Source organism: Colletotrichum paranaense (genome assembly GCF_030867605.1).
Source record: "Colletotrichum paranaense strain IMI 384185 chromosome Unknown Scaffold_9.1, whole genome shotgun sequence".
Lineage (NCBI taxonomy): Eukaryota > Fungi > Ascomycota > Sordariomycetes > Glomerellales > Glomerellaceae > Colletotrichum > Colletotrichum paranaense.
The window spans coordinates 1,279,140-1,294,857 of record NW_026848967.1 but is presented as its reverse complement, the minus strand read 5'-3'; the positions used below and the strand labels follow the sequence as shown (position 1 = coordinate 1,294,857).

At 53.9% G+C, this 15,718-nt stretch overlaps 4 protein-coding genes across 4 annotated transcripts; 3 read left to right on the top strand and 1 right to left on the bottom strand.

Annotated features, from left to right (window-relative positions):
• Window positions 1–2,435: 2,435 nt before the first annotated feature.
• CPAR01_11179 (uncharacterized protein) lies at window positions 2,436–3,572 on the bottom strand (the record flags this gene model as incomplete). Its single annotated transcript, XM_060495438.1, has 4 exons — window positions 2,436–2,572; window positions 2,941–3,075; window positions 3,106–3,174; window positions 3,524–3,572. Coding segments are annotated over 4 exons (390 nt in total), but the record flags the coding sequence as incomplete, so codon positions are not given.
• A 621-nt stretch (window positions 3,573–4,193) lies between these two features.
• CPAR01_11178 (uncharacterized protein) lies at window positions 4,194–4,604 on the top strand (the record flags this gene model as incomplete). Its single annotated transcript, XM_060495437.1, has 1 exon — window positions 4,194–4,604. One exon carries the CDS (start codon window positions 4,194–4,196, stop codon window positions 4,602–4,604), a length of 411 nt encoding a protein of 136 aa, XP_060345785.1.
• An 873-nt stretch (window positions 4,605–5,477) lies between these two features.
• CPAR01_11177 (NADPH-cytochrome P450 reductase) lies at window positions 5,478–7,824 on the top strand (the record flags this gene model as incomplete). Its single annotated transcript, XM_060495436.1, has 2 exons — window positions 5,478–7,259; window positions 7,324–7,824. 2 exons carry the CDS (start codon window positions 5,478–5,480, stop codon window positions 7,822–7,824), a joined length of 2,283 nt encoding a protein of 760 aa, XP_060345784.1.
• A 5,592-nt stretch (window positions 7,825–13,416) lies between these two features.
• CPAR01_11176 (RNA recognition domain-containing protein) lies at window positions 13,417–15,394 on the top strand (the record flags this gene model as incomplete). The annotated part of the gene is made up of 7 exons (XM_060495435.1): window positions 13,417–14,303; window positions 14,355–14,445; window positions 14,505–14,594; window positions 14,653–14,744; window positions 14,793–15,050; window positions 15,107–15,202; window positions 15,259–15,394. The coding sequence occupies 7 exons, from the start codon at window positions 13,417–13,419 to the stop codon at window positions 15,392–15,394; spliced, it is 1,650 nt and encodes a 549-aa protein (XP_060345783.1).
• Between the last annotated feature and the right edge of the window lie 324 nt (window positions 15,395–15,718).

The following is a 15,718-nucleotide window of genomic DNA, read 5'->3' as shown; positions in this document are numbered from 1 at the left end:
GTCCACCGCCCAATAGCTGAAAGGTCCCAGGCACACAGGCACAATAGGCTGAAGGGTCCCTGAGACGGGGAAGACCAAGCCTCGACTCGAGAGCTTAATAACGGACGACTCCTCTTGAACCCCTGGATGCGCTGAAGCTTGCTGGGAATGGCCCAGGGACGGAAACATTGGCCGAGCTGTGAATCTGTGAGGCAGGCGGCGGCGGCGGGAATGCGGGTAGGCAGGCATTAATTGTCACGGTCCCATCCAGCTGAACACTCTTAATATTGCCATGCCCACGAGGCCGAGCAGTATCAGGAGGTTGGCTCGCACTTTGTAGAATAAGAATGACAGTCTTTGATAAGCCCAGAGCTCCGTTCGTGCATCACAATCTGGTCTCTTAATCTTCAGCTGCTCCTGATTCCTGAGATAAATGATTAGTATGTCAAGTCCGTGTGAACCTGTAAAGCAGTCCGCAAATATGAGCACAGTCTGTCGCCTAGCAAAACGTCGCATCGTCTTTGAACGTGCAGACTTCCTTGGGGTTTGATCCGGTCATATTCATGCTCATGCAGACGCAACAGCGGGCTGCCGTGCGGCCCCCGATGGCATTTTCTGACTCCGTTGGCCGACCAAAAGAAACGGACGATGTGTCACGTCGACGCCAGGCGGCTCAAATATCCATACATAATATGTTACCGTGGAAATGTGTTGACGACCAACGGGCAGCAACTGAAGTTAGAATGGGCGAGACTTGCTGCCCGAGAACCATTTCGCTTCCCGGTGCTGATGCCCGCAGGCTGCGGCACATGCAGGATGGTTGCCGCTGGTATTGTCCGCTGCACGTGTGGCCTGGAAATATCCGAATACATCAATCCCAGTTCACGCTTCAAATGAGCCAGCATCGAATGCCGTCGATCGACAGTTCTCGACTTAACGCTGTCATATCTCGCAACCGTCGCAATGGCGTCTTCCATTTTTCTGCAAGCAGCCAGTGGTTGAGAGCGTCTGTAATAGTTTTTTCTGACCATTCATGACCATTTGATGAAGTTGACTGGCATCGAGGACGCCGTTGACCCTGTCGGCCCTGACCGCGTGATGGCATCGCATTCAATACGTGGGTTTAATCACCAACGCCAGGTGCCCCAGCCTGGCTTGCCAAGGTGAGATCATGGTGAAGGTGAGAAAAGAAAGTAATGGACGGTAATGCTCGGCACTCGCGGTGGAGCAGGTGATTGAAAGACAACTTGTCGAGGGTTTCAACTCTGCCACGCTTGTACGAGAAACGAGCCATGGCGAAGAAATCGATGGTACTGCCAGTCCAAAGTCGTTCGCAGAGACTGACTCCCTTTTAAGGAGGCAACGTTGGCTCATTATTCGGTGGAATCTGCACCGCTTGCCATTCTCACGAGTACCACTCGAACCCTAGGACATTGGCTCTGGCCACAATTCGATGATGCTAATCGCTTGAAAGCCCTATTTTGCTTCTATTTTCATCAGCAAACACGGGCGTGGGGGTGGAGCGTCGCCTGCAGACAAAGAAGCGGCCCAGGTAGGATCAGAGTGGGTATCCGCCGGTGGAGGAGAGCCAGGACTGGCGTGAAGGTCCGAGACCGAAGCTGCGGTGAAACCCTCCAAACCGCCCGGAGAGGCCAGCTGTCCCGTAATCTAGGCCCGGTGCCTATGCTGGATCGCTAGCAAAGAGGTCCGGTGATTGTTTCGGATGCTGATCCGGTCTCACTACGGCAGTGACGGCGTGGCTCACCACCCTGGCTAGAGGAAAAAGCTGAGGCAGACAGTGGCGATCTCTCTCTCCTTCATGTTATCGCCGGCCGGCATCATGGAAGCAGCGGACTTTGGGACGGGCCCGGCGCACCGTGATGCCGTCGACTGTTGGGCTCCACTCCACGGACAGTGTGCAGACAGGGACGGCCGGGAGAGTTGGGGTGGTGGGTGGTTGAGACAGCGGGCCTATTGAGGCACACAGATTCCGCGTATTCGTGTTCGGTTTTGGATTCTCTACCAGTCCGATAGGTATCCCAGTTGACAGTAAAACGCCTCGCCGTTGATGATCATCATACCTACGCGAACACAATACGTCGACTCCCGAGATGAAGGCTTTGGAGAAAACGTGTTCGAGAAGCATCGAGGTACGGCCCGCGTGGATCACCGCTGCGCCCTGGCGCCGCTCGGAGTGATCTGAGATTGTTAGGCCGAGTCGCCATGTCATTAAGCAAAAGCTTGGGTCGTCGGAGGCTTCGGCCGAAACAAATGTGGCTGTCATTGATGAAGACGTGGCCTGAAATGGACTGCGTCAGTTCCTTGCGACGGAACCCGAGGCACCGGGCAGCCGCGGAATGGGCCAGCGTTAAAGGCAACTCATGTATGTAGACTGATGGGAGAGGTCAACGGTGTAAGGACTGAGGCAGGTGATGCAGAGTACTGTGTCGAGTACACTACAGATGCCAAGGAGCCGTCCGCATCCATACTACATCCGTATGCAGTAGATCGTAGTACAGAAAAGGCGTACTCGTAGTTTCGTACGCAGTAGATAACCACTTGGGTATCCTCGTGCCAGAACTGACCGCAGCACCTAGAGTAAAGTCGTTGACTGTTGGAGTCGTTAACTGTTGGAGGCTTGGAGGACATGACACAACAACTGCCGTGGTGCCGTGGCGAGGCGGCATGAAGTGTGGGCTGGGCTCGTTATCGGTCTCGCGGGGTTTCCCTGCGCCAGCTTAGGCTTGTGGCAGTGACCATGTGGGCTACCGTCGTCACTCGTGTGCCAACCCAATCGAATGGTGTAGAAGCGGAGAAAGAGAATGGGAGAACGGGACTGCTACTGCGGTGTCATCAACGATGAATGATTCAACGAACCACCCGAGTCAGACGCACCGTCCCCTTGTTGGCATACCGCAGGGTGGGATGTACTCCGTACGGGTAGGATAGTCCACTACCTACCTGGAGTGTTAGCAAGCTGTCCTGATTCCTGAATTCTTATTATGGACGTAGGAGCGGTCCGTCGACGCCTCATCAGACCACCTTTCAGAGGCTTGTAGTCTGTAAAGAACAGCGGTCTGCTCTTTACCGTAGATGTTGTGAGAGTGTATGGTTGTGAGAGTTTACGGCCATGTGGTGTGGCTGGTAGCAAAAGAGAGTTACTTATTCGATAGTAGGCTTCTGCCGGTTTCCAGTCTACGATTGCCGTACCATGCAAAAAAGACTGCCGTGACCGTCAATAAGGTGGAAGCAGTGAGTGGAAGGTAAATCATAAAGTTTCCGCGGTGGGACCCAGGCGTGGAGATATCTCGGCACCGACCCCTCGGGATCCGCTGGTCGAAGCTCCAAGTCCGTCTTCTCCATCCTGAGTGGTTTACTCCAGACTGACTAAGCATATAACCGAGAAGACCGTGCGTCTGGCGTGTACGTATCGAATGTTTGGCGGGGGGACGGTACATGGCAGCGGCAAGAACCTAACACCACGCAGAAGGGACGGGGTAGGTACTGTGTAGAGAGAATGGTGGAAGGTGCGGACTATTATTACCTGCCCAGGAATTGACCCGTGGTTTCCTCGTTCTCAGTCTTGGGGCGGACTACCAAGAATTATGGAAGAGGAAGGAAGAAAAGGCTGACAGTCCGCGCCGAAGCGGTGCGGTAGGGACACTCACTCGTATGGAAGCTGCCAAGGTACAGCAGTACGTAGAGGAATTTCCCTTGCACAGAGGAAGGCACATATGGAAGGTACCTACTCCGTACAGACGGGAGGAAATTGAGCAATGGCTTTCCGCCGAGAGTGGGACAGAAAATGGAAGGAAGGCCAGCTCGCTTTCGACTCGGAACGGCCCTGCCAAATCCTGGAAGCAGAGCTTGCCAAAACCGACCCGACTAGAAGGTGGAGAGCCCTTACTACGTAGGTTCCTTCCAGATTGCCTCGGGCTTCCATGCTTCTCTCTCCAGGCTCTGAGGCGCGGAATGCATCCAAGTATCCGAACCTTTCCTTGCCTTCCTTGCCTTCCTTGCCTTCCTTGCCTTCCTTGCCTTCCTTACCCTGACTTGCCTTGTCTCATTACGAATATTCGTACATGACATTATTACACAGTAACATTGTTCCCCAAGGTAAGGTACTCCATTAGGCGGTTGCTAGCAAGGAAGAAGACCAAGTCAGCCCAGCGCAGTGTCCACTAGCCATTACCATCCCCGAGCCATGCCGTTGAATGCAACATGCCCGCCGGTCCCTTATCGCACTTCCGATCCAAAGTTCCGTCCGTTTCCTCGTGTGCTCCATGCGGCCTACCCGCCCCGGCCTGCTTGCTTGTCCCAGTGTCCTCATCAACTTGCGTCGAACGAGACGAGAGACTTCTGCAGTGCACCAACAAACCCCGTCGTCTCTTTTTACTTTCTCTTGGCCTTGCCCTCCCCGACCCTTACTCTTACTCTTATTCTCACTCCCTCCTTCTAAGCCCTTCTTCTCAAATTCCTCCAGCCTCCGCCGTTCCTATTTCTTCCCGCTGACTGTTCGTCCCGAATCCGCTTACTATTCACTATCCTTTCTCTTTCCTCTACTCCGTACCGCAGTCGGCGACATCTACGACACAATACTCCCCGACACTCTCACACCTCACTAATTCTTCTTCCCGCGCTCTCCCACTATTCAGTCGTCCCAAGCTCAACTTTGCCTGTGTGCTTCCGCCCGTGCCTTTCCCAACTGGGGGTCTCGGCGTCCTTTGCACAGACCGGTAAGCCCAAGTATTCTTCTCCTTTGCCCGTGGACCCTAAACCCCCGTCACCCCATCCCAGTGCTTTGGTCTACCTACCTAGGTGTCAGCCTTTGTTCCCACGCTGTACTACGTACACTACACTACCAAAACGGTTGCGCTGCAACTGGATACGACATACTGTGTATAGGTAGTGTACAGTGCAAGGTCAAGTCAGGCCGTCATTGGCGGCGCCGGGACTGCTGGCACTGGTGCGTGTCCGAAACTCGGCATCACACTGTTTCCACTCTCCCCGACCGACGGGCTAAATCCTGGGTCTGACGGTCTGACCAGACTTCCCTTCTGGTTTTACCCACATCTTCCTCCTCCTCCTCCACCACCGCAATCCACCATCTCTTCCTCCCGGCCAATTGTCGAATCACCCCCGCTGATCTCATGTGAACACGATTGCAGTATTCCGCTCCGTACCTTACCTCACCTTACCTCACGAGGCTTGAATTTCTCCAACTTCCTCCAACAACCGCCACTTCCCGCGGCTGTTAGATCCCCCCCTAAATAGTCGCCTATTCACGGCTGTCAACTCGGCAATCCCACTCGCATCTCTGGGTCGGTGATTCTTCATCTCCATCGCTCGCTTGCGACTTTTTTACCTCCTTGCAGCAACCCCGCCAAACTTCCCTACTGCAACACAAACACCTCTCGCTGTCGCGCATCACCTCGGAATTGTCAGTGCTTCCGAGCCGCAACCCTTCCGAGCAGTCCAGTTGAGTCCGACGGCCCAACATGGCGGAACTCGACACGCTGGACATCGTCGTCCTGGCCGTCATCCTCTTGGGTACGGCCGCCTACTTCACGAAGGGCAAATACTGGGGAGTAGTCAAGGACCCCTATGCCAACGCCTTTGCCAACGCCAATGGCGCCAAGGCGGGCAAGACAAGAAACATCATCGAGAAGATGGATGAGTCGGGAAAGAACTGCATCGTCTTCTATGGATCCCAGACTGGTACCGCCGAGGACTACGCCTCGAGACTCGCAAAGGAAGGCAAGAGCCGCTTCGGTCTCGAGACCATGGTTGCCGACTTGGAGGACTACGACTACGATAACCTCGATTCCATCCCTAGCGACAAGGTCGTCATGTTCGTTCTCGCTACCTACGGTGAGGGCGAGCCCACCGATAACGCCGTCGATTTCTACGAATTTATCACCGGCGAGGACGTCTCCTTCTCTGAGGGCAACGACCCCGCCTTGGACAACCTCAACTTTGTCGCCTTCGGTCTCGGTAACAACACCTACGAGCACTACAATTCTATGGTTCGCAACGTCACAAAGGCTCTCGTGAAGCTCGGCGCACACAAGATCGGCGAGGCTGGCGAGGGTGACGATGGCGCCGGTACCATGGAAGAGGATTTCCTGGCCTGGAAGGACCCCATGTGGGCTGCTCTCGCCGAGAAGATGGGTCTGGAGGAGCGCGAGGCTGTCTACGAGCCCACCTTCAGCATTCTCGAGCGCGAGGGTCTCGACGCTTCGTCCGCCGAGGTCTACGTCGGAGAGCCGAACAAGATGCATCTTGAGGGCACCGCCAAGGGTCCCTTCAACGCCCACAACCCCTACATCGCCCCCATTGCCGAGTCCAAGGAGCTCTTCAGCGTCAAGGACAGAAACTGCCTGCATCTCGAAGTCGACATCAGCGGATCCAACTTGTCCTACCAGACCGGTGACCACATTGCCATCTGGCCCACGAACCCCGGTGAAGAGGTTGACCGCTTCCTTGACCTTGTCGGACTTACTGAGCAAAGACACTCGGTCGTCAGCGTCAAGGCCCTCGAGCCTACCGCCAAGGTTCCCTTCCCCACGCCCACCACCTACGATGCCATTGTTCGCTACCACCTCGAGATCTGCGCCCCCGTTTCCCGCCAGTTCATTTCCACCCTCGCCGCCTTCGCTCCCAGCGAAGACATCAAGGCCGAGATGGTCAAGCTCGGTGGCGACAAGGACCTCTTCCACGAGAAGACCGGTGCTCACTTCTACAACATTGTTCGGTTCTTGGACTCTGTCAGCGGCGGTCAAAAGTGGACCAACATCCCCTTCTCCGCGTGGATTGAAGGTCTCACCAAGCTCCAGCCCCGTTACTACTCCATCTCCTCCTCGTCCCTGGTCCAGCCCAAGAAGATCTCCATTACCGCCGTTGTCGAGAACCAGACGATCCCTGGCCGCAGCGACCCGTTCCGTGGTGTCGCTACGAACTACCTCCTCGCTCTGAAGCAGAAGCAGAACAACGACCCCGAGCCTACCGCCTTTGGACTGACCTACGAGATTACTGGCCCCAGAAACAAGTACGACGGTATCCACGTGCCCGTCCACGTCCGCCATTCCAACTTCAAGCTGCCTTCCGACCCCTCCAAGCCCGTCATCTGCATTGGTCCCGGTACCGGTGCTGCCCCCTTCCGCGGTTTCATTCAGGAGAGAGCCAAGTTGGCTCGCGATGGCGCCGATGTTGGTCAGACGATTCTCTTCTTCGGATGCCGCAAGTCGACCGAGGACTTTCTGTACAAGGATGAGTGGGAGGTAAGCAAACTTCACAAGCAAGCATTTTGCACTTTCCATGACGCGAGGCTAACCATTGTAACAGCAATACAAGAAGGATCTCGGCGACAAGTTCGAACTCATCACCGCTTTCTCCCGCGAGGGCCCCAAGAAGGTCTACGTTCAGCACCGTCTCAAGGAGCGCTCCAAGGAGATCAACGAGCTTCTCGAGAAGAAGGCCTACTTCTACGTCTGTGGTGACGCCGCCAACATGGCTCGTGAGGTCAACACCGTTCTGGGCCAGATTCTGGCGGAGCAGCGTGGCATCTCTGAGGCCAAGGCCGAGGAGATTGTCAAGAACATGAGAGCAGCCAACCAATACCAGGTACGCCAGATTCTATATTCTCACAACAGCTTTGTGACCAATGCTAACAAATACCTCAGGAGGATGTCTGGTCATAGAGTCGGTCTGTGTTATGCGACACGGAGTATGGGATCTAGACGGAAAACGGAGAAGGCATCTACGCCCTCTTATAGAGGCGCGAAACTTTGTGCGTGCGTGGGATGTGTGTGTATAGATGTGCGCACGTCTTCTATATCAGCATAGGGCGGCGTATGTTGTGCATATTGGATCGGGATGACCGGAGTAATGTCTCGGGGAAACCCACACCTACCTAAACCCATCCCACCGACCTCTTTGCAGGCAGATCGCGCAGACGGGGTTCTTCTTCGAAACTATTCTACATTAAAGCATCGTTGGGCAGGCAGGCATGATGACGAGCGGACAAGGGGATTGGCTTGGTTGCTTGACTTGGGTTTTCAACTTGGCATATAACTTGTCTATTTTCTTGTTCCTATGCCGTTATCCTCTCGTCGCGTATGCCGCTGGACTGTCAGTTGGTCTTTTATTCTTTTGGAGTTTGTACTGCAGATAATGATTCGTTCAGAGTATAGACAGTTCATCTTCCAAAGTTCTCATGATGTGCCCATTGTGATGTGCCAAATGTGATGTCCCATGAGCCCAGACACCCAAGTCTTTATATTGAAAAGCATTGTGGTATTTTGGGATTGACTACCGGGGTCCAACCAGACCGGACCAAACTCAACCGAGGCCATCTGGTGCGGCCATCTGTGACGAGATGCTGGTGACACGGATAGTGGCAGCAATTTTACCGTCGCCATGGCGTGATTTGCCTTTGTGGTGGTTGATCTCTTCCCCTTCCTAATCGAGCAGGGACATATATCATCCTCTTCTTGACGCAAACTTGGGACCCCGTCACTTTCGGTCAGTAATCAATAATTGAATCGGAAAAGCTGGACAGATCGGGGAACACCAAGCCGCCGTCCTCCCGTGCCGCCGTGCGGCAGAGAATCAAATAATCCTTACCTCGCAATCAGTCAGCATATCCAACAACAGGTTCGAACACCCTACCATAACCCCTCCCCCGGTTTCCCTGGACCAATCTGAACTTCCGACGAAAGACAAACCCGGAGTGGAGGAGGAAAGAGACACTGAGGTGGTGAACCAGGAACGGGGCAGAGACGTGATTCAACCCCCCTTCCCTCCCCCCACCCCGCAAACATCCCAAGATACGGATGGGCACTGCCTGCCGAGCGGAGGATCGACTCGGTGACCGGGGTCAGACGATGGCACTAAGCCAGAAACTGCTCTCCGAGTGCGAGCTTTCGCTTCCCCTTCCCGTCCGTCTCCCCACGGCCTTATTTTACGGATACCGTCAACCACACGAGAGTCGTTGTCAAGGGCCAGGGCGCCGATGACGACCAACACACCTGCTGCCAATGCTGCTCCCCACGGGTGACTTTCTCGATCCGAACGGCGGCAGCGGCGTCTCGGGTATCTCACACGATCAAGGAAAGACAAACAATGAGCAAACATGGGGGGGGGGGGCTCGGAGGATCACTCACCTGCAGAATCTTGGAAGGAGGGGGGTGATGAGACGGCTGAGGCCAGATCCTCTCTCCATCTGCTCACAAAGAAACGTGATATCGCATCCCCCTCTCAATATTCTCCTCCGGCCGGGGCATCTTGCAGTGTTTGTGCGACTAAATTTCATCATCGCTTTGCCGGTTCTTAGAGGTTCGGCAGTAGCCGCGACTTGTCTTGGTGGTGGAGGAAAGAATCGAGACATGACAAGCCGGCATGACCTGCATGACGGCCGAAGCAAGGCGCAAAAACAAAAAGGCACTTTCAAGTCGGCGTGAGTGACTGACTGGCCTGCACTCCTTCGGATCATCGCCCATGTCTGAGCCCAATTTGCCGTCTTTCCACGACATGAGTGTCAGTCACCAATCGGTCTCATTGTCTGAGTTGAAACGGGCACCAAGGGAGTGTACTTTAATGAAAGTTGCGCAGTCGAAGTCGTCTGATTCGTGAGAGCAGAAGGGCTGGTGCGAAATGGGAACAACTTTCGAGAATCAAATGCTCCGTACGCCTGTAACGCCTTGCTTGCTGCAGGCTGCAGCAACAAGCCGATGTTTGCCTTTTGGTCCTGGTCTGCCGCTGCAAGATCCGATCTCCGCCCCAGCCAACCTGCAACCTTTGTCCTTGACAGCCCGGACTTTGCTTACCGCCATTTTGGACGACGGAGATCTCAAAGGATCCAGTCACATCGATTGTCGCTTTGCAGAACAAAATGGCTGCTCGATCCTCGACTCCAGCGTCCAGACACCGCTTGGCAGCCACAAGAGCAGGCAGTTCGTTCTGGGCTTCACACTACCCGCCCGAGCCTGGGTCTGATTTTCTGAAGCGATTCCTCTGGGCAAGTCCAAAAGTTCGGACCAGACGACGCGGTTGAAATTGTCAGGAGAGCCGGGATGAGGAGCAGGTCGGCGGAAATGTGGAGGCTTTCATCACCACAGCTTCAGCCTCAACTCTTTTGCGACCTCACAGAAAGAGTGTTCCTCGCCATGAATATGAACCACCAAGAGTCCGCAAAAGAAACCAGAGGAGGGTCCCTTGCAAATCTGAGAGTCGAGTTCGTCTCGTCATGTGCGTGAAAAAGCGGCGCGGTCTTATGCCACCCACCCCACGACATTGCTTTTTCCTCGTCGGCACTAGCAGGGAACGAGCATGTTAGTCCTCGGTTCTGGGCCAAACACGCTTCGCCTTCTGGATGTGATTTCCATAGGTATTCTTCTGCTCCTTCTGTGGGTGTTCACCGTTGGTTGTTGACGCCAGCACTGGGGCCTCGTGGCTCGACCGGGTTGTGATCTCTCGGAATGCTGTCAACGGGCAACGGCAGGCAGCCTTCCTGGCTGGTCGTTCGTCAGCACTGTTTCGAAAACACCAAGAAAGACACACCCGGAGAGAGATTATGAAATTCGCACAACCTCGGAGATGGCAACGACAGTATGCCCTGCGTATCGAAATTGGTCTCAGGTACCCGCCACGCCACGTCGGGTTACTCGACACTGCTGCCCGCGCCAACACTCCAGATCACGCCAGCCACAGACTATCGTGAGATGCAAGCCGCACACTTTCTAATCCGAACCCGGCTAGGTTCTGTTTCGTCTCCAAGTGAGTGATTCTCAACAAAAAAAGGAAAGCCAGGTCCCGCTTCGCTGGCTGTGGACGAACCGCCGTCTTCCGTTCCCCAAACTGCAGACATCCTCTGCTTAGAATCCAACACCTTCTTTGACAAGTTGGTTCAAATGCTTCATCTCAGAAGTGCTATGGACCCCTGATCCTGGGGCACCGAGACTTCCAGAAGTCAGCTGGCCAGTCAACGCCCAGTATACACCTCCAACGTGGTGGGTGGTGAGCATCGGGATGTCTGCCAAAGTGAGTGCTGAGTGCGTCGCGGTTGCCGGCAGCCATTGCCCCCCCCGTCGAACACACACATCCATGATGAGTATCGATCTCAGACTCAGGCACATCAGGTCACCCGCTGGGCCTAAGACTGGCCGCTTCAAAAAGAGAGACATCAGGCAGCCCGACTTTTTCTGAACCCTCGGCCGGACGGCCTCTCCTTCTCGACGCTAACCCTGTCTCAGAGATCAGTGGGAAGAAAAGAAACAAGTTGAGTGGATCAGCACTCTATGACAACCACGCTTGGCTGCAGGGCAAGGATAGCGGACTGCACAGAAACCGAAAGAGCAGCTTCCATAAAGACGAGCAGAGATCCCCTCTCAGCCGCCGGAGAATCGCCCCTATTTTCTTTCGAAATGGCAATCAGATAGATCTTCTCCTCTTATCCGACGACTTTTTTCGTGGTAGAATCGTTACCCTGGTATTCTTAGGACAAACGGACGGTGCATGACGGTTGCATTTTGATATCGGAGTTTCCTTGTCGGTTTGGGTACTTGCAGCTTCGTCTTTGGAGGCATTCGTTGAGGAACCGGTTCAACGCAGTCAGTTCATTGCGAATTCCCCCGCAGACATCGATATCGTCGGCCAGTGACAGCTTGAAGGCGTTGGTTCTCGACAATCCAAAGGACAGCCTGGGCTGGAGTTCTGGAAACACGGTTTGGTCAGCCCCATAGATTCGCACTGCTTAGAGATACTAATACAACTTGCAGACTCGCTCAAACATTAGCGACATCCTTGGCGACAGATTTCTCAACGGTATCAGCACCTTTGGTTGATCGAGAATAGGCGCAGCGAACCAGGCAGCCGAAGGAAGACTATTCGCAGATCCAAAGAAGGGACCAACTCGCTATCTTCGCCCGCAGCACGTCATCCAGCAGCTACCGAGTATTGTCTTCTGCAAGAAGACAGGGTCGACCACTTTTCAGCAAAGCAGGAACATCACTCAAGATTGTGCGAGGCTTTCAACCGACGAAGGAAGAGCAAGGTGATATTGTCTATCGGTCATCGCCACGGCTTGCTCGAGGCAATCGTTCCGCTGTAGATCATCGTCGACTGTTTCCCCCTGCTGTGTAATTTCCCTCCTCAATTCAGGAGAGAACATCGTCAGATCAACAGCTTTTTGGAAGGCTTGAGACCTCCAACAGAAGGAAGAAGCAGTGAGAAGTAGAAGGAAAGGAAACTTGTCCCCACGTCCGGGCATCTTTCCAGTCACACTTTTAGGTACGTCCCCTTTCTTCCTAGGGTACCTGAACCCCGTCAACCCTTATCGACAAGATGTTCCAAGCTGGAAGGAAGGAATGAGTTCTACCTCTTTGCTACGAGGAAGTTGCTAACATTGGGAAAGTAGTACGGCACATCTTCTAGTACTGGCAGCTGATACCCGCCGGGCCTTTCCCCCCGGTCCGAACTGACGGGGCCACCTCTTTGCCTCCCGGGTGTCATCACCTTCTCTGCTTACATCGTCACTGGTGTTGTTCTTCCTCTCAAGCACATCATCTCTTTCCCACACTCAGACGCCTTTTCAACCTCTCCTTCCAGCCTTCAACAGATCCAACAAACTTGGGCTGCAAAGGAAGGTAAAGGAAAGGAAAGCATCCTTAGGTACGTCTCATCATCTGCTCGTCCTTTATCTTCTGCCAATGGCCCAACTTCGCTTTCGTTTCCTCCATCTACTTCTCTCTTTTTTCTTGACCACAGCATCACCACCACACTTCTTCAACCCACCACACAGTCTCTTTGACTCCGACTGCTCCCGATAGCTTGTTCCATCCTTTTACTGATCACTCGCTTCTTCACAGAGTCTTTGGTAACAACATTTCCCATTGTTGACGTTGTTCGAGTCTACGTCTGTGGTTCCAAGCCGCTGTTCAATATCCAGACGACAAAGGCAAGTTTGGGCCTTACCGCCACACTCCACGCAAACCATCCCATGTCCTGCTTGTCTTTGACTGCATCACATTCTTCCCTCTCCAATAGTGTCACCTATTGGCGGTCTGACCATTTGGTTGCATGCACCCAATTTGGTGGAGGTCATTCCGATCTTGCAGATTTCCTCGCCATTTCCCTCAGCTCTGCCAGCCTGTTCATCACAATTCATTCCTTACGCAAACTTCATTCGCTGACCAGCACACAGTCCCGATACGCAGTAATCCCGATCCAACTCTTCTTTTCAACCCTTGGAACCCATTGACATCGTTCCTGTAAGTACGATATTGCGTCCTTCCCAAACGCGGACTTCGCGTCCGTTTCCCATCATGGCACTCGCCCCAGTGCCTTGCGACTTCTTTTTGACGCAGGCGAAAGCTTTTGGCCACCTTCTGACTGATGTTCAAGACTTCGGACTTGACTATGTCTTATCAGACTCACACCATGGATCCCAAGCACTCCGTCGCCTATGCTGGGCCCGGCAATCACGCCAGCCAGTTCCCTGAGAACCAGATGCCCAACATGATGGGTAGCGTTGACGCCTTGAATGGTGCCATCGGTCAATTCCAAAACATGACCTTGGGTAATGGCATGTCCCACAACGTTGGCGGTATGGGACAAATGGCGACCGGCCATCCGTACATGATTCCCCAGGACTACATTCTGGCTCCTCATCTGCCTTCTGCTCTGGGTATGGACCACCTCTCTCAGGGTCCGTACGGACCGAGTGGCTACTTGGCTGCGCCTGGACAATTCAGTCCCTACGTTCCCTACCCCATGATGCCTTTCACCCCCGGTCGCGCTGTGAGTGGCAACTCGGCTCTCCAGGACCGCACCAACCGCGGTCACAACGACGTGCCAGGTCTTGAGAATCGTCGTCACAGTGGTGGTTCTTACACTACCACCGAATCTGCTCCTACGACTCCTTTCTACACCGGTGCCGGCAAGAATGACAAGGGCCCCCGCGTTGCTGCCCTTGATTGTTCAACCTACACCACGCCTTCTCCCCAGCAGCTTGTTGGCGGCAACATTTTCGTTGAACCTGCTACCAAGCACGGCGTCATCACGATCCCGGTCGACCGCAACTTGGAAGAGATCCTCAAGCAGGACCCTCCCGTCCCCAAGGCCGTTCCTGCCGTTTTCACCCCTGCCACCCAGATGAAGACCCTGGATCAGAGTTTAGAGAATAGGATCCCGGGCAACCGCAATGTTTACATTCGCGGTCTTCATCCGACTACTGATGATGAGCTCTTGTACCGCTTCGCCTCCCGCTTTGGCGAGGTGGAGACATCCAAAGCCATCATTGACACGTCTACTGGTGCTTGCAAAGGGTATGTTGGTTCGGGTTCGCTTTTCTTTACTCTTCGCTGATGATCAAGCAGGTTTGGCTTTGCCAAGTTCTTCGACGTCCGCGACTCGGAGATGTGTATCCGGGGCTTCCATCGTCTCGGATACGAGGTCGGCTTTGCTCGTGTATGTTCTGATCTGCAACTACCCACTGTTCAGCCCCCATTGTCTGACGTGTTTTGCAGGAATCTTTCAACTCTCGCCTCAAGGCCGAGGGCGATGAGGGTTCAACCAACCTCTACATCTCCAACCTCCCCAAGAGCCTGACGGAGAATGTGAGTTTGCACTTGACATATTCTGTGATGTTGATTTGCTAAATACTGACACCTTCAGGACCTCGGCGATATCTTCAGAGGTTACCACATCATGTCGTCCAAGATCCTGCGTGACAGCATGGGCAACAGCCGTGGTGTTGGCTTCGCTCGGTAAGCGACTTCCGAACACTCGTGAATGCCGTATTCTAATTGATCTAGTTTTGAATCTCGCGATGTTTGCGATGCCGTCATTAAGCAGTTCAACGGCATCCCCATCGGCGAGGAGGGCATGGTGATGAACATTCGCTATGCCGACACTGCTGGTCAAAAGGAACTCAAGCGGGTCACTGCTGAGCGCCGCCAGTTCCGTACCAACGAGTACAACATCGGCGCCTACGGTACTCCCTTGGTTGGCATCCAGCCCAATATGTACAATCAGCCGGCCTGGAAACGTGCTCTGCATTCCACACCGAACAGGTGAGCACTCGTCACTCAGGTCATCTCTGATTTCAGCCGCTGACCAAACTCAACAGCTACGCCCCTCGTTCCATGACTGGCGGTCTCGATCGGATGGGCAAGGGGGTCAAGTCTGATGACTACCAGGCGAGCACTGTTCAGGGAAATACCCAGTACGGTGACCATTCTCGCCATTGGAGCATTCTTCTTGACTAACCTGCTTGTTCAGATCACCCGCGGAGACTACCGTTGCCGAGATCTCGTCCGACGACAGCGACGAAGGCGTGACTATCCACGCCGACTCGGCCACGCCCATCATTGTCAGCACCCAGTCGTCCCCGATTTGCAAGAAGGAGAAGAAGTGAATTTGAGTTGTGATGGAATAGGAGCGTCAGCGTATTTTCCGGGTGCATCATTCCTCGTCTTGTTCCGCAGATTTCGGAGTTTCTGCGTTTCAGCACACATGGCAGTATGGTTTTGATCAGGGAACATATTATGCTCTGAGGTAGCTCATACTCTTGATGCGTTCTGTATGAAAGGCGCTAGCTATTAGTTCTTGTACCTTAGTTTTTGGGAGGCAGATCAAAATCGGGACGGCGTACCGCTTTTTTTTTTTTGGCCACAGAATCATGAAGTCGGGAATTATAACATGAAATTTCCAATCACAGAAGATCCATGCTCGCAGTAAA